Source organism: Pagrus pagrus (genome assembly GCF_965226575.1).
Source record: "Pagrus pagrus genome assembly, chromosome: 14".
Taxonomy (NCBI): Eukaryota; Metazoa; Chordata; class Actinopteri; order Spariformes; family Sparidae; genus Pagrus; species Pagrus pagrus.
Window position 1 is genome coordinate 12,606,275 of NC_140198.1, and position 24,037 is coordinate 12,630,311.

The following is a 24,037-nucleotide window of genomic DNA, read 5'->3' on the forward strand; positions in this document are numbered from 1 at the left end:
TGCTATTAGACATCTAAAGCTTTATTTGTTCACAGATTAAAACAGATAAAGGCACAGAATAAAGATCGTTGGACTGAGGAGAGATAGCACATATTGCCAATTCAATTTCCTCTGTCGGATGCAAAATGTAGTGCCACGGCTGTCAGTGTACGAGGGCAGGACGTCCTCCTGTTGAATGGGCCTGTTAAAAACTTAATAGAGGATTTGCACAGTTTATCTGGTGCCTCTAAATTATGTAACACTGACAGAAAAGACCCAAAGACGTTCAGGACTGAAACCCAATCAGGATAACACCACTGAACCCCCCTCACATGTGCGTGTCCGCAGGTCAGTGAGATAGAGGAGGGTTAAATGGATGAAGGCTCACATGATTAACAGTTTTCTTTCTTTTTTTTATAGAGAAAGCCCTCCATCAGGGTGTGTGTGGCAGTGTTTAACTGAAATTGAAATGTGACTGTGACAATGTCCTACTATGTTGTCACGAGTGTTTTAGCTGATCTAATGTGCAAAATCCTGAATCGAGGTAGGGACATGAACCCTCTCTTTTTACTGTCTTGTTGCGCTTTACTGTTAAACTTAAAAAGGCAAAATTTAAAGAAAGAATTCAGAAGAGAAATTTTTAAAAAGTCGGGTTAGATGCATTGATACTTCAGCTGAACATCTGTATCAGCTGATGTTCTGACTGTGGTTTGTTTGATCCCAGAGCAGTGAACAAAACATATCTTATGTGACTGTTTACCTGATTATTGAACTGAATATACAAAGAGGCACATTTTATTTAGTGTCCATGTTTACGTTCCTGTTAGAAACACTCCCGCTGCTGGACACTAGATGGCAGAAAATGTGTGTTCCCCGACTGAATCAACACTGAAGAGTCAATGAAAGCAGAAGAGAGAGACGGGGCTGTTGTGCCTGAGATTTTTGTTTATGCATGAACAAAGTGAAACACAAAACAAAAATTTGAAATGACAAGTACATCTCTGTTATTTCTCCATCAGGGTTCACTTTGCATTGATAATAAACCTGTTTCCAAAAAAGAAGACTGTTATTCAGTGTTGTAGCTTTTCCTTTTCCATGTTATTAGAGGCAAAGAACACTTTTCAGTCCTCAGGAGAACAGAAGTGATGTTTATCTAACCTCAAGAATCCTTAAAACGCTACATTTCTTACTTATAGCAATGTGCTGGATGCAAAGTCAGGCGGCTTGAAGTGTTCCTGGTAGATACAATTTTAATTTGAAGCTGTTACTTGACAAAAAATGCTGTAACTTCTCTGAGAGATGTGAGGTTGCCGGAAAATCGGGGCAATCAGTGCTGCCCTCTGCCAGTAAAAGAAGAAAAAATATTGCAATATGGATCCTTAATGATCTGTGATACTAGTATGATAATATCAATATAAAATATTGGTGTTATCCTATTTTTCACTTGATTTGTAAGGTGTTTAATTTTCTCCTATTTAGCCCAAAAATGAGTTTCCTGTCTAGTTATTTCTCCATTAAGGATTCCTCAAAGTTTCAAATCTTTAACATACAACATTAGTAAGATAAAAAGCCACGTGCACCTTCAATTCTCAAATATCATAACTGGTACTGGCCTTGAAACACCTGCAACCCCTAGATACACTGAACTGAGAGGCGTGCTGTTGACAGGAAAAGCGCTCAGTGTGAATCAAAGAGTAAATGTGGAGGTGTGAGGTAAAGACAGTGATAAACCAGCAGAGAGCCAGAGGGGGAAAGAGAGGAAAACACAGCATTTCTTTTGTGCAGGTTTCTGTCGCACTGCCTTTGTGTGCTATTTGGCGAAGGCCTATTGTCCCCTTTTGCTGTGTTTTGTCGCCGTTGCCTATTTCAGCATCTCTGCTTCAAAGAGCTGAACACACCCGCCCTCTGTTCCCCTAATCCGCCCTCCGACTCATTGACCGGACCACAGTGGCCATTAAGGTCACTTGTGTTTTTTCCAGCAGCGTACACCGCCTTTTCAATGTGAACAGCAGAGAACATACTGAGGCATCTTAAACGTGATGTCTCTTGACCATAAAATTAAAAAATAAGATCTAGTGAATAAATAAAAAATAGTAAGACTAAAAAGTGAAGTCCCCGAAAGCTGCATTCATCTGAGGTATCTGTTGTTTTCATGGTGGAGTCCCCCTCACATGACTGTATGACGTACAGTATAACGCTGTAAATGTAAACTTCACTTTTTTTGACACCACGCCATCAGTGAAGTCTGTCTTTTCTGGATCAAACGTTGTCATCCAGGTCTCCAAAGTCTTTGTCCTCTGTGAGAACAGTGGTGACAGTGAGACGGATGAACGACACTCTGCGTGTCGACACCGCACGGATGATGTGTTGAGCACTAGAGTGGAGGAGAGCGTAGATCAGGACAACTGCAGCCAGCTCAGGTCATCTGATCTGTCGGGGAGAGAAAAAAAAGAGAGGATATGCTTTTATATGGATTTACATCAGCTGATGTGCTTGGTTTGCCCCAGTTTGTTCCTCTCACGTATTGGCGAAACATTTGAAAGAACAAAAAATAGATATTACTTGACGATGTTAGAAAAACCCAGGGCGATTAAAGGATAAGCTCACCCAAAAATGAAAGAACTTCACAGCAAAACAGTGCTGCAGTATTCAACTAAACAACTGAAGTAGACGAGGACAAGATGTTATTTACACCCTCGATGTGCAGTCGAGCTCATGCACCCAGCATGCTAACGCTTTTAGCCTAGCAGCTACAGTGATGAGTTCAGTTTAAAAAAGGGTGTAAATAACGTCTTTTCAAATCAATTTGGGATCTTGGTGCTTCCGGAGACTTGGATTTGCCGGACGAGCAATTTATGTTGTTTTCCTTTGTTTTTTTTAACGTTTTAAAACAAGTTCCCAGCTACTTCAGTTGTTGAGGAGAATGCTGCAACACTGTTTTGCTGTGAAGCTCCAGAAATGTTTTGTAAACTACGAAACTTCACCTTCTTTCTATCGGCATAACGGTGCGTAAATAATGACTGCATTTTGATTTTTAGGTGAACTTATCCTTTCCAACCTGCAGTCAGTGAGTTCTTGGCTACTTGGGGGCAGCAGAGGCAAGTTGTTAACTTTGAAATATCATTATTTAACTTGTTAGCAAATTAATCTCTCTACATCTCTGCAAACATACCCAGTCATCCATCACTGAGAGGAAAGTGAAAGTTACAGACAGATTCGACTTACTCAGCCTCTTTCTTTGTGATGACTTTTCCTGATACGAGCCTCTCAGCTACAGCAGACACCGCTGGGTCGAAGTTTAGGCTCGCTGCGGCTATGACCGAATCATCCCTGCAGGTGAAGTAAAAATGTTAAAACATACATATTTGGTCATTTATTTTCTGATCGCAGATGTGTTTTGTGAACAACAGCAGCTGTATTTCTCAACATACTTGATGTACAATGCCAGGAACTTTTTGTCCTCAAAGTTTCCTTTCATCACAATCTCAGTGTATCCCTCGCCATAGCCTGCACACGACCAGAACAAAACACAAGATACATTTAACATAATAAGTGGGAAAATCAGCAATCTATCACACAGGAGCAGGACTGGATCTGTGTGATTCAAGCATCCAGTTAGGTCCAAACAATATTCCTACATCTGACTTCACACATCTGCTCCTGAAGGGCTGTAGTTTCTGTGTAACAGAGCTGCAACAACCTCAATCATATGACTATTAAGGTCCTGTGTACAAATTGAACAATTCAAAAAATACACAAAAACATACAGCATGCACAGGTGTGTGTGTGTGTGTGTGTGTGTGCCCACCTGCATATCGGATGGTTTTACCCAGTAGGACGGTCCAGTAGAAAGGAACTGAGCTGAGTTCAATCTGTTTATTCAGCATGTTCAGAGCTGCTATCCTCCCTGAACAACAATAGAAACAACATTTAACTAGAAATAAAACTTAACTAGATATTATGGACACAGATATTAAACACATATTATATTACAAACAATAATAGATAGTAAGGGGTAAACAAAGTGATAACAAGCAGCCTATATGTCTGGATATATAGTTTAAAGTCTGTTTTTTAAACATAACACATACCATGACCCCAGTATATACTTGCTCCACTTTCTACTCACAGTGCCATATTTTCCTGATCTCTGAGCTCTTCCTGTGAAAATGTGTCATGTTGGTGAATTTGTAAAGTAAAAGAGGTCATGTGATGATATCAGTCCTGTGCGAATCAGCATATTGTTGATTTGGGGTCTTATTTTTATGTTTTCACCCTGTGGCTGTTTGTTGGTTGGTTTGTCAGCAGGACTACACAAAAACTACTGAATGGATTTCCATGAAACTTGGATAAAGTCTCAGCCCAGAGTAAACCAAATGAACTTTTGGTGCAGATCCGGATAAAAGGATGGATCCAGGAATTTCTTGCGAGATAGGCAACATTTTCGTTAACTTCTCTGGGAATAAGGCATGGATCATGATGAAAGGAAACAGACATATTGAGGTGGCTGGAGAAGGTTATGAGTAGCAAAAGGTTTGTCACATTCAAAGCATCTGTTACTTGATCTAAATTAGCTCCAAATGTGTTTTTATGCTTGTAACACATGCAGAAAGTGCGCAAAACAACTCAGATCTGTATTATTTATGTTGCTGCCGAAGAACAGACACTCCAGCTCTGAAAGTTGATGTTACACAGAGCTTTGATATCATATCTGGGGGAGAAGTCAGTAAATCTGAGTAAATTACAGACAACTACAACAACTTGGTTTGCTCGGTCAGGACCAAAATATCCGTGTGTGACAAGATAATTTTAGACGTCTATCAGCCAAAGTCAAAGTCTATCTACTAGGATAGTGTCACTACATTACCATGTGCTTGTGCCATCTGCCAGTGTCCAATGTTGACCAGCTGGTTCTTGGCCATCGCCAGGGGGAAAGTGGCCAGGTCGCCCGCACAGTACACATCAGGGACATTGGTGCGCATGTACTGCAGGAGGGAGAGAAGTGATGATATATGGCGCAGAATGTATTGATTATTGTGAGGAGGCACAAGTTCATTAACCCCTTTTGTTCTGTTCGGGCTCCTGAAAACCTGCGCTCTATTCAACTGCTCAGAAAACATGCTTACCGCTGTTTTACCAGCTCGATACTTCATTTACAGGGGATGCTTATACGTAAGTATATATTCCAGCAAACAGCAGGGTTACCACTACAATATTGTTCTAAATATTAAGGTTTAATAATGTCAGGAAAAAAAGGAAAACACTAGAATTATGGGGTCCAAATACTGAAGAATTCAAGCTCAATTAAACACACATTTTCGTCAGAGACGTTATGTGTTGCACAGATAGATAATCAGGCGGACGGCTTGCTGACCTTGTCGACTGTAACAAAGTTTTTTGAGTCCATCTTTATTTTGCTGCCCTGCAGGAAGTCTGAGTTAGGTTTGATGCCTGGTGGAAGAAAGAGGGAGGACAAAAAAGGGGTTGAGCAGGATTCGTAGGAGTGCTGCTAATGTCATGAGGCCGTTTATCTCAGCTCTCATCTCAAAGTCATCAAACCTATGAGGCCTATTTCTGTGTCGTAGGATAACCTTGGCATTTTGGGAGATAGATTGTCTTTTTTTCTGGTGGAAAGTTACAGAAGAAGGCCGGTACCAATCTTATGTCTCTGTGGTAAATATGAAGCTCCAGAAAGCAGATGGTTAGCTTAGCTTAGCACAAAGACTGGAAACAGGGGGAAACTGCTAGCCTGCCTCTAAAGCTGATTAAATATGATGTTATACATATTTAATTATATCTATAAAAACTGGGTGTAACAACAATTCATGGTTTTGTTTCAGACTATTTCATAACTCTGAGCAGTTGCTAGGCAACGAATGGAGATTACCATCTACAGCCAAGAAATAACTCAGCAAATTGACTTTTTAAGGGGAATTTGGGCCCACAGAAGTAAGAATTACATCATTATGTATACCTATTATACATAGACAGATTGATAGACATCATCTCTCTGTCAGAAAGTGAACAAGCAAAGTTTCAAATTATTCCTTTCAGAGCTTTTGTGGCAAAATAGTGTATAGGACGATGAACACGCCAATCACATTCTTTGTTTAGCTGATGTGAAAAATGATTATATTTACTCAATGACCAGTGATGATCAAATATCGTTACCAAATTAACAAATATCTTTAATTTACTATAAAAGCTGTCCGGCATTCTCGAAGGATCATTATAAGACATTTCAGTTTTTATAGGAAGTGATGTCTGACTGATAATGCAAAAACATTAAAGAGTAAAAAAAGGGGATGAGCTGAAAAGACATAAATATGATCATAAAAAAATGTTTGCTCTTACCGATACCAACAATCAAAATGTCCGCTGGGATAACTTCTCCACTTTTAAGCACAATCTCCTTCACCTTGAGGAAGAAAGGATGATGAGACAGAGGACAGATAGATCAGAGGGTGTTTACAGTATGTTTTCTCAGAACAAACATATTGTTGGTGATGTTCAAGTTTGAATCTGACAAAGCAAATTGTGTGTTTTTCCACTTTACCTTGCCATCCGCACCTCTGACCTCTGTCACATTAGCGTTCATGTAGAACTTCACATTTTTCTCTGACAGCATCTGAAGGAAAAGCAACAGGAGAAGTTTAAACAACCTGACTGAGCAGAGAAGTAAATGAGTACACGATGCACTATCTCTGTCTCTCTTCCTTACCAACATTGTGGCTCTGCCAATTTCACGACCCAGTGTGTTCTGATACGGCAGCTCACTGCTGCCAATCACTGTGATACTGGAGGCTTTGTCTATCAAATAAGATGCAATTTCCATACCTATAACGTAAGAAATACCTTAATGAGGGTGCAGTAGAGAAAAAATGTTCTGATGAAAACCCAACAAATAAAAACAACTACCACTTTTTGAAGGCCCAAAGCTGACAAAAGGTAGTAAAAGGGTCAGAAAGGGTTAAAATATAAATAAATAGATAAATAGATTATTAAATCAATATATAGCTGTATACTTTTCATCCAATCTTTGCCGAGACATACACGTTCAGTCCCATCTAATAAGCGTATAATTTCAAGGGAAACAGGAAATATTTGTGGATGTGGAAAATATGGAATTAAATTTCTGCCAGTGCATAAAAATAGAAAAACTAAGGAGTAAAAACCTAAAGTGCGATAGTTAAAGATTTGTAGAGGAATAAAACAAAGTAAGTTTTAATCAATGTTATCATCTGAATGGAAGTTAAGGGGAAAAAAATCATCTTTTCTCTTTTTTATCGACTGATTAAAGGTTAAAAGAAACTTATAAAGCTTAATTTTTATATATTTGTTTTATCTTACTTATTTATGTAATACGTTTTATTTTGATACGTTGACTGTCTGTTAACTTTTTAAGGCATTTTGTCATTTTTAATGATAACAACTAATGATCAGAATGCAGATATTTCACACACAGCAAACAGCGTACCAACAAAAGAGGTTCCCACGAGGACGACGTTGGAGCCCTGACTGCCCGCGTGGATCTGCCGGGCGTCCTCTGGAGTCTCCAACATCCTTACATTATCCAGCTTCATGCCGGGCACATCAAGACCCTTTGCTCTAAAGGACATGCCATGATAGGCCATTATAAGCAGTGCAGTGCAGTGTAGTGGTGCTGCAACAATGATCACTCTCCTTATACAGAGTTAAGATGAAGTCTTCAGAGTTTTAGTAAATCAGAACAGGATTGTGATTTTTTGTGTTTTCCCTTCTGTGCCATTTTTCACTGTATTTGTTTATTTTAATTTCACACATTTGGAACCAAAGGGCATTTATGATTTTATGTTGATATCATCACTGGCAGTAATTTCATGTCGCTAAAAAAACTTTTATTGCAACAAATCTGTCCCTTACTATTTTTTTTCTATTGTGCGTTCTATGAAGTAAAGACGACTAGCTCACTTTTATATAGCATGTTGCTATATGTTGCATGTTGCACACATTCTGCACTTAACTAAGAAATGTTAAAATTGCCTTGTATTGTGTTGTCTATTGTATTCAGGTGGAACTGAAACAAAAATAATCTAAATGCTACCAAAAGTTTTTTTGAAAGTTGTTGTGCTACGATTGACTATATGTTCGGGTTGGATAGAAAACGCGCTGGTGTTTTGGAACAATGATTTGATATTGAGTCAGTTTACCATGGTTTGATAGAGTTAGTGTATATACACAAAGTATTTTTTGGGCATTTTGTCAAAATGTGGTTTTGAGCAGAACATTAACTAACTCGTGTTATGTTTATTTACGCTCTGTTGTCCGTCTTTGTCAATTAAAAAAAAAAATTCCCTCTTTTTTTCTTAATTCATGATGTGTTGTTGTCTTATAACCTTCTTTGTTAAATGTTTGTTTTGTTTAATGGTAACAACGATATAATAAAAACTGTTAATAACAAGAAAAAAAAAAGTTCAGAAAAAGTAGAGGTAAATGCTTGTTAGCAGTTGTTAAAGTCGTGATGTACTATATTTTAATTTTAGGATTTTACTGGGTACTTTTGTTTTTTTTTACATTTTTTTCATTTTCACTGATTTTAACTGTCTAAACTCAACTTAAGTGTGAGTGTGAACACTGGCACATTTGAGTGGCTGCTTTAGGCCCCAGAAAGGCTCGGGCTGTGTGTATTTGTCTGTACCTGCAGCCTGTTGATATGAGGAGCTGATCATAGCTCTGGACTGAACCATCATCAAACGTGACTGTCTTCTTGTCTGTGTCCACTGACAGTGCCTGTAAACACAGCAAGGGTCCACACAACATGGCTTTTGAAAGTGCATTATGAATCCATCCAGGTCAAGATACACGTTTTTTGTCAGGGGTATACAAGTATTAGGTAGTAGAACGTAGTCACAGGTAAGTTGAGGATTGACACAACAAGATGTGAGGAGAGATCGACTCACTTCTTTCCTGAGCCACACTTCAATATCGTACTGATGGAAAAACTCCATCCTCCTCAGCACAATAGTGTCGCTCTCCACATTCATTACCTGTAAAAAAAAAAAAAAAAAAAGGTGCATGGTGTGTGTGTCAATTAAAAAAATCACTAAAAGGTTGTTGATGTCCATATCATGTCATTTACTCCACTTCAGCACCTTGCTCAGTCGGGTCTTGTCATAAGGTAAAAGTTCGTCTTTGGATGCCATGATGATTCTGCCGCCATAGTTTTCCTGCCGGAGAATCTCAGCGCAGATCAACGACGCAGCTCCTGTACTTACAAAGAGTTAACACACCATCACACACACCAGGAAAACATCTGGACATAGGCTACATGCTATGACACTGATTACATTACTAGTTAAGCTTTTTATCATCCAATAATATTTACTGTCAACTCGAACTTTCAAATTATGACATAACTTCTTTTTCGTCTTCTTCTCCCTCATATTATATAGAATATCTTACTGTTGAGTTATGAAGTAAACTTAGCTGTTTATTACATACTTGTACTTTTTTTTCTGTATTTTACATACCTGTTGTTAACGGTGTATGTACATATTTACTATTCACAATATACAGAAGTTATTGGCAATAGTCATCTCTAAAGTTCAAATGAAGCACCTTAATCACTTTATTAATACAAGACAATATATAATATCTGCTAGACTTATACTTACCATGTACAGAATACAAGAAGGCAGCATCTTTGTATATATTTAGAGTTAAAGTATGGCCCTAGCTCATAGTTATAGTCCAATTTGTAGGTGAGGTTTTAGTTATTTACGCTTATTAACCGTAAATAAATGGGTATAACCAAAACCAAAATACAGAAACTCATTAAAATGCAGGGCAGGGATGGTAAACATGCCATGAAAGTAGTGGTAATATTAATATAGTAGTCCTCAGGAGTCTCAAGAGCAAATGCATTGTTGACAGCATGAAACATTAATTAACTGATTAATTGACATCATTTACAATGTTATAAAACAGATAAGGCAGCAAATCCTCACATTTGAGACGCTGGCACCAACAAAATGTTTTGCTTCCAAAGTGATTGAATCAATTGCTAGCAAATTGATTTTCTGTCAATCGATTAATCAATCAATCCACCAATTGTTCCACCTTTAAATTACAGCAGCACATAAAGACACGTAGAGGTTTCCACACTCACCTCCTCCCAGCAGCAGAATAGTGCGAGTGTCTCCTGGTATTGCAGCTCCCATATTCTTTATTCTTTTTTCCTGCCTCAGAATCTGAATCATGGAAAACACACAATCATATAAACTCATCAATAGGAGGAACATACTGGCACATCTGAGGAGGTCAGACACAATTAATGTTCACATCACGGGCTGTCACAAGCCTCTCGTGTATGAGTAGATGCACACTTCCATCTGTGCAGTGATACTGTGTAGTTTGGTAGAAAGAAAATAGTTCCTACATGAAACTGCTTACAAGAAGGTCTGTGGATTATCATGAGAAACCAGTTCATGATTTCTAGAGAGAGACATTGCTGTGGAGTTTTTCAAATGTATTTTTTGCCTCTTTGAGCACCACAAGCCAAATGCCATCTAGTTCAGTTATATTCATGAGAAGGCAGACATCATGAGGCCCAATATCTCCCAAACTTACCACAGAGGGGAGTTTTATGGTCTGAAATGTTTTAGAGGAGCACTTTGATTTCAACCTCTTTAAGTGCAAAAATCCTGTTAGAATTGCTGAATACAAACACAAAATACTTTCATAAAATACAAATGCAAACACCCCCGCAAACCCATATACCACGTGTCACTATTTCCTTTTACTAAACAGAGTGCATTTACAATGACGTGATGAGACAGGAAGTACAAAGTAACATTAACAGAAAAAAAAAGTCAACACACTAACCTTTTTTTTTACGGACACGTACACTTTGCTGTTTTTTATTTTGACCTTCAAAACAGAAAAAAGACAAATTATAAGATGAGAGCAAATGTCCTTGAAAGGTGAATGTCTGTCTGTCTGTCTGTCTGTCTGTCTACTTTGTACCTCGTGGCAGGGTAAACAGTCTATGCCGGGGTACTCCTCCAGATCTCCTGTATGGGCATTGAAACAGGCGCCGTGCCATGGGCAGCGCACTGTGTGGCCTGTGATTACCCCTGAATACACACACACATACACACACACACACACACACACACACACACAAACACATCATTTACATGCTTGGTGCTAGTGTCAACAAAAGTAGCTATAATTTAAGACAACCTACAAAACTGCAGAACGTATTGAAAATGCTGTCTTTCCAAATGTTTCGATCTTTACCGTGTTTTACACTTTTAAAGTATAGCAAGCAAATGTTGAATGAAGTTGTCTATGTGGATAAAACCCACCCGTATAGTGAATAAACTTTATGTCACAGATAAAAATGTCAGTAAATTAAATGGTGTTCATCCTCTTTTGTTCTTCGCAACTCACACCTTGTTCCTCTTTACCTTTGCTGAGTGGCGCGCCGTAGTGCGTACACTGGTTACCAATGGCACTGTATTTGCCGTCACAGCGTGTCAACAGCACGCTGTGATGTCCCACTTCAACCTCCTTCATCCTGAGGAAACACACACACACACACACACACACACACACACACACACAGATACAAACACTGCAATGAGCGTCACACACAGATATAGTATAAAGTATGTTTTAAATTTTTTAAAATTCTATTTGTTCCAGGTTGATTGAATTGAGTGTGATTGTTGTGAAATTTTCTGCAAACTTTCCTGGTCTCCCGGGGATGAATCAAACTAACTTTGCATAAAGTCTATTAATCCTTTATATAAATCCAACTGTCTTTGTATTTAGCCAATATATTCTTTATCTAACCAGGTAAAAGCCTCATTATGTTTAAAATCTTTTTTTCAACAGTGACCTGGAAACTTTGGTGGTTCCCTGACTTTTTCTACAGCACCATCATCTAAAATGACTTTGTTTTATGACCAAAATACCAGCAAAACTAGGCTCAGCTGTACTTTGTAGTACTAATTTGCAAATGTTAGCATGGTGACAGGCTAAACTACAACATGGAACATGGTAAACACTGTACCTGCTAACCATTAGCATGCTAATATTGTGAGCCAGAGCATGTTAGCCTCACGGAGCTGTGTCGACTTTATATTCCTAGCTATCCTATCTCATATTCTTTAGCACCTTTTCTGAGCCCAGTCGGCGGCCATGTTGTGGTGGTGACGTATGTTGAGCGAGATGATCTAGTTCACTGAGCGGTTTAACAAAAAACTAGATGATATTTTTACTTAAATTACGACAAACTGCTACTTCATTGACTTGAAAAATTATCTTTCAAATTGACAAACATCATACGTGTAGTTCACAGCACAATTCAAGTGGGATCAAAAAACTATTTGTTTTTCTCCATTCACTACCATACAGAGTTTATCCCATGGATGGGCTCGACTTCCGGCGCTAATCCTCGTTCTTAGAGTGATTTGTACGTCAAATCATGATTATATTCATCATTCCTGGAGATATAGGTTAGCACCCTCAATCGTTTCCCTATTAACCAGCTTCACAGGGTTGCCAGCACGGCTGTAAATCTTGTTTGATTAACAGTTTTTAGGTTGTCGCGTTCTTGGTTTGTTTATTTGTTTGTTTGTTTATCAGACATATGCTTGGTTAGTTCTATATTTGTGTGGATATCATTTGTTGATTAACAGTGTAGCCTATAAATCATTTTCACACATCAGTAACAAGCCCTGCTGGATAACTAAAACAAGTTTTAGGTTGCCAGGTTGTGAACATCCCCCCTCCTTACTGTCCATCCTGCAGGTCTGACTCCAGACACACCATCTCTGTCAGTTCCTCTGATAAGTCGTCTGGATCAGAGTCTGGAAGCTCTTGATGGGCTGCACACACACACATGCACAGAGTTAAACTACATTAATTGTTACAGATGTGGTTTAATTAATGACGCAGGTAACGAACACAGAGACTAAACAGATCGATAAAGCATCAGCTAATTATCAACTATTCAAACAATATGAAGTTGAAGAGGTTACTCACATGGTTTGGTCCCAGACATGTCTTTTGATTCAATTGTAACACCACAAAAATACACAAAACTCCTCCAGAAACATTAAAAGCTCTACAGCTGCTCCGTTGAAACAAGTCCTTCCGTGTCCACACTTTGTTCTCTGCTCATCAGCTCAATGATGGGATGAGAGTCCATTTCCACGGCAACCAGTCCATCCCCAACCCTCATCCCTTGGTCCTGGGAGACTGTGAAAAGTGGAAGATGTTGGGTTTGTTAAGACAAAAGGCAAAATCAACCAAAAAGTTACTTATGTCTGTCCAGTGAATGAGCAGTTTTGGTGATGTCACTGGTCATGTTCAGCAGCGTTATTGTTGCAGAGAAAGGCGATGGTGGTCTTTTGTGTCAGGCAGTATAGAGAAAGGCTGACGAGGCAGTCGACTCTGAATGGACAGGCGACAAAGCACCACTTACAAAACCGGATAGGTACTTTCATTCACACGTCGTTTCAAGTTTCAAGACTCATCACTGTGAAGCTCAAGGATTTAAAATATTGGATAGAAAATCAATCGCTTATTAAATGTTTAAAATGGGGAGTGGTGGAGAAAGTACTCAGATATTTTACTGTAATGAAAATATACGAAATGCAAAATCAGCAGGAAAGTATTTTCACTAAAATGCATTTAAAGTAGGCCTATCAAAAGTAAAAGTACTCAGGTAACTTAAATCATAATAAATGTTACATTTCTAGTTAATGAAACTTTAGATAATAGTTATTTTACTTTTGTAATGCTTTTTAAACCATTTATTAAACAAGTATTTATTGTAAAGTTGCAACTGATGTTAATAATAGTTCTTAAAAGTTTTTCATTTATTAATGATGGTCATTATAAAGTGTTGATAGTACTCACTATGCCCAATGGCCAAATTCAGATTAATGCCTATATACATATATACATATATATATATATATTAATGTGTACGTAGCCTTATGAAAGTGGGGGTCATTTCAATAACGTTTATATAATGTTCGGGCTCGGGAGTTATCCTCAGAGATCATTCATTCAAGTTTTATCTTACTCCATAATATTACATCATGATTCATTTGTTGATCATATTTTGTAATATTATTCTTATTGTCATGGTTTTGAGATATGCCTATAATGTGAAGCTTATTGTATCCTGAGAGCAACAGTGACTGAAAAACTTACTGTTTGAACAGCGTGTGGATTAAACTATTATTTGCCAGGACGGGAATCATGTAACCATGGCATGACCGTGACCCTTCGTCTGTTATCAGTGACTAGTTTATCACTTCAAGTGAGAAGAGGAATGTGTGTTAAAGGACAGAGATCATTGCATACACGTGTACTGCATGTCAAAGAGACTTCAACTATTTGTTTTTCACCCGCTCTTTCCTCACAGTGTATTTTAGCTGACGCTCTCACAGCTGAAATGTGCCCTGAACACAGGAGCACATGAGATTTGAAGCGAACTCTGACGTAAAGTCTCGTTATGGATTTGAGGTCAACGCTTCTGGTCATTGGAGGATCTGCATGCTCTTTCAAACTGCTGAACACGATTGTCAGATGCCTGCCAGCACCAGAGTCGGCGCGCAAGAAAGCCTGGAAGTGGAGGAATATCTGCACGTCTTTAGCTCACAGCTCGCTGACAGGAACGTGGGCTGTTTTATGGTGCGTAAAGATGGCGTCATCAGGGTTGGCACATTCATTAATTTCCATTTTTACTCTTCATGTAATTTCTCTCTCTCTCTCTCTCCCTCTCTCTGTCTCTGCAGTTTGTACCGTCAACCTCAGATAGCAAAGGACCTGATCTCCTCTCACTCCTTGTCCTCCCACAGCCTTGTAGCTGTCTCTACAGGTGACACGCTAATACAAATTACATCAGAATTACATTGGATTACATTACATTAGCAGACAGGCTACTTTTTTTCCAGTGATTTGGATTCAATCTTGATAATATCAATATGATCTATTTAGAACGAGGGCAATGTTTTTCTGCGTTGAATCAAGTAGAAGTTAGTTTACGTAACTAGCAAGTCAAATGACAAACAAACCAGGGTATAGTAAAGTCAGCTCACATCAGTTTTATTTAGAGTCTTGATTAACATGAGGAAACTCCCCCAAAAAACCCTTTCATGAGGAAAAAGCGAATGAAGGATCAACAAAAATCACAATTTTGTTGCGAAAAATACATATAAGTGGGTTGTAAAACATAGGTGAAAAGTGTGGATTAGGGCTGGGCAATATACGTATATGATATATATCGTCTTAGATTTTGCCAGATAGGTAGAACCTGAGCCACACGACCTCCTCTCATCCATAACGACCTGCAGGGTCACACACAGAAGAGGTGGGACAGCATTCACACATGGAGGACAGACAGGAAAAAACAGAAAAGAGCTGGAGTTCATTCTGAATGTGTCTATGTAAATGTATATGGGTGCAGCATCCATGCATACAACTCATGGACTTTCTCCCCCAGGTTATTTTATCAATGACTTCTTGGACGGGGCCTTGAACCAGCCGCTTAAACAGTCCTGGGAGGTGCTGCTCCACCACTCTGCGGTAATAAACTTTACACCCAATGTGTGTGTGTGTGTGTGTGTGTGTGTGTCTGATGCAACAGACAGCTAACATTAACTCTGTGAAGCTCATGATGTCCAGAGTGTTTATCATAATATGGTGAAGTGTTCATCTTAATTTGTCCACCCCTTTACATATCTGTGTGTTGTAATAATGACGAGGTCGCTGAATGAAATTGCACAGTCATCCCTCACTGTTGTTTGTCGAGCTTTGATCTGTGTGACGGTTTAATCTCAGGCTGCAGAGGTCGTGACCTGATTCACCTCCGGCAGCTCGTCCCCTCGGCGTGTCACTTCACTGTCACAACACTGCAGATTACAAGATGTGTTTTGAGGCAGCACGTAGAGTCTGCCTTGTGTGTATGTTCACTTATAGCTGATGAGTCTCTTTGTGCATCTCTTTGAAGAGGCTGTAAAACATTTATCTCTACATGGACGTAACTTTCAGTTATTCATCATGGGTCAAGGTCTGCTTGGTGCAAGTGTTGTGTGGGCGTTTAATACGACTCAGTGCAACTTTCTAATAAGGCTCTGGGCTTAATAGGTTATAAAAATACTCTTACATGTCTTTTTTTTATCTCAACCACAACATCTGCTTATAACAGTTTATCAACAGCTGCAGAGGCCCTACTGATGAATTAAAAGGATAAAATATGAAACAAGTTGCTGGAGGACAATATACACCAGCTAAATGGACTTTTTGCAACTTGGCAACCAGAAACATTTCCTTCTAAATGCTTATTACAGTGTCAAATGATTAATTAAATAGCAATAAATAAATTACTTCATACACTTAATACTTAGAAACGTACCACTGTGTATGTCTTCGTTAACTAAAATTAAATGGGTAACTAAATGTGGCCTTAGGAGCTTTTTTCCATGAATTTTTACTTGTGTAATTTTGTTGTCAATAAAGTTCTGCTGAATGTTTCTGTGTATGCATGTGTGTCAAAAAAGTATTTGTACTTAAAGGGTAACTCCGCCAATTTTACACATTACAGTGTTTACAGGTCCTGTGGAGTACAACTGCATATATGAAAAAAGTAGTAGAAAGTCTTTTGTGGCTCCTACCAAAAAAAGTACTCAGTATGCAGAATGGCCCTATCAGAAAAACATTATTTTACTGGAAACTAATGATTGATGCATCAACTGTATTGCTGTATACATTACTTTAATATTGCAGCTTGTAATGGAGGAGCTACTTTAAACTGCACTATACATTGTCTTCAGGGCTGATCAATATAAATGTAGAGGAGTAAGAAGACATTATTTTCCTCTGAGTTGTAATGGAGTTGCATAAAGTAGCAAGAAGTTAATACACTCAAGTATACTCAACCTAAAATTGCTTAAAAATTAAACTTAAATACATTAATTTAGTAAATGTAATCAGCTACTTTCCACCACTGGTGTAAACCTGTGATTCCTCCGTTCCATCTGTTTTTCTCAGGTGATCTCCTGCTTCATTCTGGCTGCAACGTCCCGCCTCTATGTGGGCTTTGCTGTGGTGTCTCTGCTGATTGAGATCAACTCTGTTTTCCTTCACATCAGACAGCTTCTCCTCCTGTCAGGACGGAGGAACCGGCCAGGGACTGAAATTTCAGCCCCTCGTCCCTCTGTGACCTACAGCGTGACCAGCTGGCTCAACCTGGGAACGTAGGTGGCTTCTCTTCTGGAAAGGTCACATGAAAAAATCAAACTGATTCTCGGGCAAAGACAGTTTTCATATGTGAGCATGTGACGTTTAAAATGTGAGCTTAGATGTATTTTGTGCTTTGCTGCATGACTGCACTGCAAAAATAAAGAATCATTGATATAAAATTGAATTTCTAGATAAAAATATGTAAAATCTCTCTGTTTAGAGTGAAGAGGACTGAATGTGCATCATGTTGGACTAAAGACTGAAGATGTCCTCACTGGTTTTTTTGCCTCATCTGCAGATTACTGGTGTTTCGTGTCTATACGACAGGTTGGATGACCCGCTGGCTGGCAGCTAACGGTAAACATATGCCTCGATACGTCCTGATGATGGGGACGGTCGGCCTGAGTCTCATCACCACCATGAACATGGTGCTGTTTTACAGACTGCTCAGAGCAGACATCCTCAACAACACATGCAACAAAAGCAAAAAGCACTAGAGGGAGGCAGTGCTGCGGTTCTCCTGGTCAAAAAGGACTCCAGTGATTCAGTTTTCTACCTCGTGGTATAATTTATAAGTGGTTCAAGAACCTGAAGACCTCCTTAACTTATAGTGTTTGCTTGTAACGTGTGATGTTTGTCATTATAATATAAAGCAAAGATAAAGTAAGGACAGCGTTCAGCTCAGATATCCTACTAAAGGGTGTGTCTACAAGATAATTTAGCTAATTTATTATTTTTTTATATACTTTTTTATGTAATTCTTACCATTTATTAATATATTGTCAGTTCAATTTCATAACTTTGATGTTTTGTGAAATAATAAACAACAGTAATTTATATTCTATTCTTTTTTGTTTGATCTATTTACTGTTTTTGTTGTTGCTCCCTCACACGTTAACTGAGCATCTCCTTCATTACACTGCATGTTTTACTGTGTCTCCGTACATGTGACAAATGAAGATATTAAATAAGCTGTAAATTAAAGGGACTATCATGTACAATCCCTCAAGTATTTCTTCGTGTTGTGTGTGATATTCCAAAAATGTATGCTCACTGTCTACAGTGACGATTAACTGTAAAAGTCATAAGACGAGGTTTCTCTGAAGCATGGGCTCCTGATTTGTTCTTCAGTTTATAAATTAAATTAAAAGAAAACTACAAGTGTGACATTTTTCATTTTAGAAATTTGATCTTAAACCTCCCAGCCTCTACTTGCAATTGTGTTAAAGTTGCTATAACTGTTATTTTCTCATTATATAAAATATATTAATATAAGAACAATAGTATAGTACATAAAATATATTGAAATAAATGTTAAATATCTCTATGTTCCAACAGTAATCATTGTAAAAGACTGGTCAGTCAGCCATGTCTCTCATTTTCTGGTATCCCTGCCCATTTTATCCAATCAGGACAAAGAACTACATAAAGAGGCGGACCCGTCTGCAGAGAGCAGGATCCTCCTGTTCTGGTACCAACAACGAAAGTCACAGAACAGGGAGAGCAACCGATTCCAGCGAGTGAAGAAAAACGCTTGAAGAAAAGAAAGAGGCAAAGAGAGCTGCCACGAAATAATGTCAGACAATAGTTTAAGTGTTTCTTTACTCACAAATTGTGCGGTGGCCTTTTTCTTTGTCAATATGTCTCCCTGTTGTTGTTTTTTCCGTTCTGTTGATTTGTTTTGACTTGATAAATGAGTCATCCTCACTCATCTCCTGAGTATAGGTAAAGGTTGGAAAAAAACAAACGGGCACTCGTGAGTGCAGCAGGAACAAAGATACTTGAATTAGGTTTTAAAAAGCTTTTATTCAAAACATGGCTACAGAAAAATGAAACACAGACCTTCAACCTTGTTTGTTTTATTGTTCTGTAGCGAGTGCCTGAAGTTTGTTTTGGTATGGTAGTATAAAGACAGTCCTCGAACACACCACCTCCTCCTTTTCATAAGTTATAAATAAAGGTTCATTGAGTCAGTGTGCTTTTAAAGTCAGAACTCAAAGATTAAAGCTCATAATTGCTGTAAAGACATCAGAGCTCAACTCGTGTTTTTCTTATTTTCATGGCATTTTTCTCCTTTATTTTAAAATAACAGTGGGCAGTGACGACAGGGAAAAAAACTGACAACATGCAACAAGGTCACTGTTTTATAATAACCGATTAGAGTTTCATATAGTGGCAAGTCTAAAGTGCTTTACATCATGATCCTATTCTGCTGGAACAAGGTAACCAGAGTGGGAGCTTTGCAGCTTGTTTTGGTTTGGACTTCTTCTTTGATACGTGGCAGGTGAATCCTCTCTGTCCTGGACTCTCTCTCATAGTAGGGACACACCTTCAGATGCTCGGACATGGACGGGACGTCCTGGAAGCGCCAAGTGTCCACAGACGAGAACATGGTGCTGAACTGCCACACCTGAAATCACAGACCAGAGAGACAACCGAAGACTCACTTCTGATTCCAGGAAGGTAATTTTCAGGATGCAGAAAAAAACACATTTTATACATCCTGGTTCTTACACTGTGCTTCACCCTCCACTTGGCTCCTCCATGTGAGTAGGTCTTCCTCTCCCAGCAGAGGGTGACCATCCCTCTCTCCTGCAGCAGAGAGGAGCACACCTGCCTCATGAGCCGGGACACCAGAGCCAGCTGGGACAGGGACAGGCTGTCCAGGAAAGTGGCCATGTGGCACAGCACCTCGTAGGGCAGCGAGCTCAGGGAGTCCTCCCCTCCCGCTGCCCCACCTCTTCTCCTCCTCTGAGCAGTGGAGGAGTCCGCTGAGGCCCCGGACGGCTCGGAGGCGTCACCCAGAGAGACGGGGGTGGTGGGATGCAGGCTAAAGCAGCCCAGATCTTCACTGAAAGCGAAGGTGAAACTGGTCTTTAAAGGTGTATGCAGTCAATTTTTCCCAACTTGCATGTCATTTATCTGCAAGGGGTTAATGGGTTTACTGACCAACATCAGAGAACTAATAATGGCTTTATTTTGCCTGCTGTAGAGGATTGTTCGCCTTCAAATATTGATTTCAATTTCTTTTCGATTTCTACACACACTGTAGAGGCTTTAGTGACACTCTCTAAAATTTAAATTAACACTGTCAGTGATTATTTCTGCCTCCCAGTTGCTGAATTTGTTTATACTCTTACATTTCCTTTGTTCCGTTCATAATGTGCTTCTCTAACATGAATTATAAGACAAAGATGAACTGTTTTCTCACTTGTAGGAGACGTTGGCTTCATGTGTGGACGGCTGAAACCTCTTCTGGATGTAGGTGCATCCCAGGTACGCCAGGGGGCATCTCTGCTCGAACCATCCGTTCACACCCATCTGGATGTCACTGTGGATGTTCCTGCAAACGAGAGCACATTGTTTATAAAAGAAATGAAACAATTTCAATGTGTTGCTTTGGCAGAACAGTAATTAATAATTTCCTTTTCTCTGTGTGAAGAACTTATCTCCATGTGTTATTTTCATGGTTACCTAATCTAGTTTAAAAACAAAATTTGATTGATATTTGAAATCTTCAGGTCCCATTTCTTACCAGAATCTTAAAACTATGATCAAAGTATATCAAATATATAAAGAAGAAATGAAATGTCTTGGACAAAAAGGAAACCCACTTATAATGTTTGCCGTATTCTCTGCGCTGGAAGCTGTGTCCACAGAGGAAGGTGAAGGCCGAGCTGGCCTTGTGGTGTCGGCTGGTGACGCTCTCCACCTGCAGCTGGAGGTGCAGCTCCAGCGGTTTCGCAGCTGTAAGGTCAGCCAGTGACGTGTTTCTCCGGAAAGGAGCAGACAGGAAGTTGTAGGTCTGTGTGCCCTCATCTTGTAACAGACCATCTGTGCACACGCTCTCTGCGATGAGGTGACCCCTCTGCTCCTTCTCCAGTGAGCACAGCAGGGAGGCCTGAGGAGAAGACCAGACATTGTGGTCACTTTTAACAGGATTTATTAAGAGTTTAAGTAGAGACACGGAGGTATTAAACAAACACAATGACACTGGACTCATCTGAAACTATCTTGTCGTGTTCTTTTCTCTTCAAACTAATTTAAGGGCTTATCACACTTCATTTTCTGGGATAACTTCTCAGCTAAATGTCTGTTGCAACTTCCTGTAGGGACTTTATTTTGCATATTTGTTACTGTCTACAGTTTGAAGCTGAGGGTAGAAAAAATTATTTTAAAAAAGGACATTTTCATAAAAGAGGATGAATTTCTCTCCCTCACCTGAACTTCCTCCCACACTGGCATCTCCTCTAGCGCCACCCCCAGGTCGCTGGTATCCACAGCTAGACTCTCCCTCTTGTAGAAACCAGGGTTGCGGATGCGGCCCTGCTTGGCGGAGAAGCTGGTCGGGATTTTAAAGGTACGCACAGTGATAATCTTCATCGGCTCCAAATATCCATAATAATATTTCTTCTTCTTCAGATTGTCAGCGAGACAGGAGGATGAGGAGGAAGCAATGCATGCACTGCTCACCTGATTGCAGGTGTTTGATGCTGTGGCACCCATACAGGCGTCTTCTTCTTCCTCTGTCAGAGTGCCCAGGCCTCTTCCTCTCCCTTTAGCCGGTCCCTTCCCTTTGCCTGCCCCAGCTGCCGTCTCAGTCGCTCTGCAGCCACTCATCTCCATACTGAACATGCGCTCCCAGGCGTTGTAGTTCTCTAACAGATCAGCATGCACTCCTGAGGCCCTGGCTAGAGCCTCCCTCTCCTCCTGGGTCAGCTCCCGCTGATATTCCACCTCAACCTCATCCTCAACCTCATCCTCATCCTCATCTTCATCCTCATCTTCTTTTCCGCTAATTCTAGGGAAGTCAAACCTGTTAAAAGACTGCCAGGTGTGACCACTGGCTTCCTTTGCAGCTGCCTTTTCTGCCGCCTTTCTCTTCTTCTTCTTCTCCTTCCTCCTCTCCTCCTCCCTCCTCTCCTCCTCTTTCTCCTCCTCCTCCACACTCTGGATCAGCTCTGGGAACAGTTTCTTCATCTTAATCGAGTGAAACAGGCGGTCCTGGTCTTTCAGGGCCATGGTCAGGTCGAGACATCCTCCCTGCTCTCTTTCCCTGAGCAGGTTTTCATGCAGCTCTGTGTTCGGATGGGAGTGGGCGTCGTTGGCAGGCCAGCGGTTCCACTCCATGGAGCAGCACACCACGCTGGCCGGACACACCTGGAGGTGAGCGGCCCGCGAGGAGCGGGGCAGCTGGACCGGGCAGCCATACTCGACATTAAGGCAGGGCACCCTGACGTTAGGGCAGAGCAGCAGGTGATCCTCCTCTTTGCACAGGTGGAAGAGAGCTCCACAGTGCAGGCGGCAGGGGATGAGCGCACAGCTCACAGAGACCTCCACCCGAGCCCTGCAGCGCCGGCTGTAGCAGGTATCACAGTGGACATGCAGTCGCACCCTGGAGGCTCGAGAACGATGACTCTGAGTGGTTTAGTGACGACAAAAGAGACTGAATATCAGAATCTGACAGAGCCCCTAAAGTCCTCTTAGGTGATTTTTCTAAAGGGTAACTTGGGGAGTACTACTGCATATGTGAAAAAAGTAGTATGAAGGCTTTTATGGCTCCAGAGGAAACTGTATGTAATCTGATAAATTGCCTCCAGTGATGGCACTCAGAGGCTAAGTTGCATTGTGGGAAATGTAGGCTTTGTAGAATCAAGAAAAGTCACTTTTCTTTTCACTTCAAATTCAGTGAACTCATAGAAAAGTAACATGAAACATTTGCGTATTATTTTTGCATTACATGGTCAGTTGTACAGCATGTATGTAGACATTCATCAACAAGGCCCGTGACCCCCACTGACCCTCACCCTCCTCCCTCCCCCTTCACTTACATTACATTAATGTAAGCTTTAGTCACCAGATGCTCTTATTTCGACCTTGCACAATCTAGGTCAAACTTTTTGCACTAGGGGATAAATCTGGACAGTCTTCACCTACTTTAAAATCGGTCACACTCCATTTATATTCACACTATATTTTTATAGTTTTATTATCTTTTTTAGTATTTTTAGTATTGTTTGTTAGTTTGCACCTACAGACCACAGCAAATTCCTCGTATGTGTAAACTTACTTGGCAATAAAAGCAATTCTGATTCTGATCCTGATTCTGATTCTGATTAGCCTCTATTAGTCGTTCTGACCTGCAGGTACATCGCTGTTTACAAACTCAATATTGATCAAATAGTTCAGCCATTTTAAAAAACCCTTTGAATATTAAACAAAGTGCAAACATCTTACATCTTCAATCAAAAGCCAAAACAGAAAATACTGTATATGACAATGTCACACAGTGTTGAATAAGATGATTTCAACAACTACATTTATCAAACCATACCATGCCTCAGCTCCTCTGGCACCACTTTTCTTTTCTTTTGGTTGTCTGAAGCTGAAGGTCTGTCCTGCAAACAGAGAGGAAACTATGAGTCTCAAGGTCTCTCAGTACAACCAGCTGGAAATAAAATGCCTGTAAACACACCTGCAGAGTCCTGAGTCAACAGGAAGCGTCAATTACAGACTTTAGCCTACCGCTGTAAGAGTTGGAAAGAAGAGAAACAAACTGCTTGCATGTCCGTCTTGTGCTTTAAAGACCCAAGTGTCTGTCTGTCTGTGTGTGTGTCTGTGCTATGTGTGTGTGTGTGTGTGTGTGTGTGTGTGTGTGTGTGTTATAAATAGAGCTGAGCACTGACTGAGAAATGTTACACAGGTGGTCAGAAACATGGTTTGGGTTACCAGTTGCCTCAGAGACTTACATCAGTAAATCTTGCTCACCTTCTTCCCTCTGATTGATATTGTGCTGCTCTCTATAGTTGATTTA

At 40.0% G+C, this 24,037-nt stretch overlaps 3 protein-coding genes across 5 annotated transcripts; 1 reads left to right on the forward strand and 2 right to left on the reverse strand.

Annotated features, from left to right (window-relative positions):
• Positions 1-2,100: 2,100 nt before the first annotated feature.
• Positions 2,101-13,075, reverse strand: aifm5 (apoptosis inducing factor mitochondria associated 5). The gene is made up of 19 exons (XM_084372803.1): positions 13,012-13,075; positions 12,764-12,854; positions 11,430-11,539; positions 10,984-11,093; positions 10,843-10,887; positions 10,127-10,208; positions 9,111-9,223; positions 8,919-9,005; positions 8,657-8,748; positions 7,457-7,587; positions 6,701-6,816; positions 6,536-6,607; positions 6,334-6,397; positions 5,354-5,430; positions 4,847-4,964; positions 3,788-3,886; positions 3,411-3,486; positions 3,205-3,309; positions 2,101-2,409 (listed from the first exon to the last, which is right to left on the reverse strand). Exons 1-19 carry the CDS (start codon positions 13,028-13,030, stop codon positions 2,376-2,378), a joined length of 1,641 nt encoding a protein of 546 aa, XP_084228929.1. The 5' UTR covers positions 13,031-13,075; the 3' UTR covers positions 2,101-2,375.
• Positions 13,076-14,494: 1,419 nt separating this feature from the next.
• Positions 14,495-17,720, forward strand: LOC311269046 (TLC domain-containing protein 2-like; the record flags this gene model as incomplete). The annotated part of the gene is made up of 5 exons (XM_084373025.1): positions 14,495-14,673; positions 14,778-14,860; positions 15,485-15,567; positions 17,032-17,237; positions 17,522-17,720. The coding sequence occupies 5 exons, from the start codon at positions 14,495-14,497 to the stop codon at positions 17,718-17,720; spliced, it is 750 nt and encodes a 249-aa protein (XP_084229151.1).
• A 1,339-nt stretch (positions 17,721-19,059) lies between these two features.
• On the reverse strand, positions 19,060-24,024 carry fbxo40.1 (F-box protein 40, tandem duplicate 1). Of its 3 annotated transcripts, XM_084374460.1 has the most exons (8): positions 23,973-24,024; positions 23,699-23,750; positions 23,558-23,621; positions 21,445-22,641; positions 20,838-21,124; positions 20,435-20,566; positions 19,738-20,074; positions 19,060-19,633 (listed from the first exon to the last, which is right to left on the reverse strand). In XM_084374460.1, the coding sequence occupies exons 3-8, from the start codon at positions 23,558-23,560 to the stop codon at positions 19,415-19,417; spliced, it is 2,175 nt and encodes a 724-aa protein (XP_084230586.1). In that variant the 5' UTR covers positions 23,561-23,621; positions 23,699-23,750; positions 23,973-24,024; the 3' UTR covers positions 19,060-19,414. The 3 variants fall into 3 exon arrangements, with proteins under 3 accessions (XP_084230586.1, XP_084230584.1, XP_084230585.1); XM_084374458.1 differs by lacking the exon at positions 23,973-24,024 and having other exon boundaries at positions 23,699-23,838; XM_084374459.1 differs by lacking the exon at positions 23,973-24,024 and having other exon boundaries at positions 23,749-23,829.
• Between the last annotated feature and the right edge of the window lie 13 nt (positions 24,025-24,037).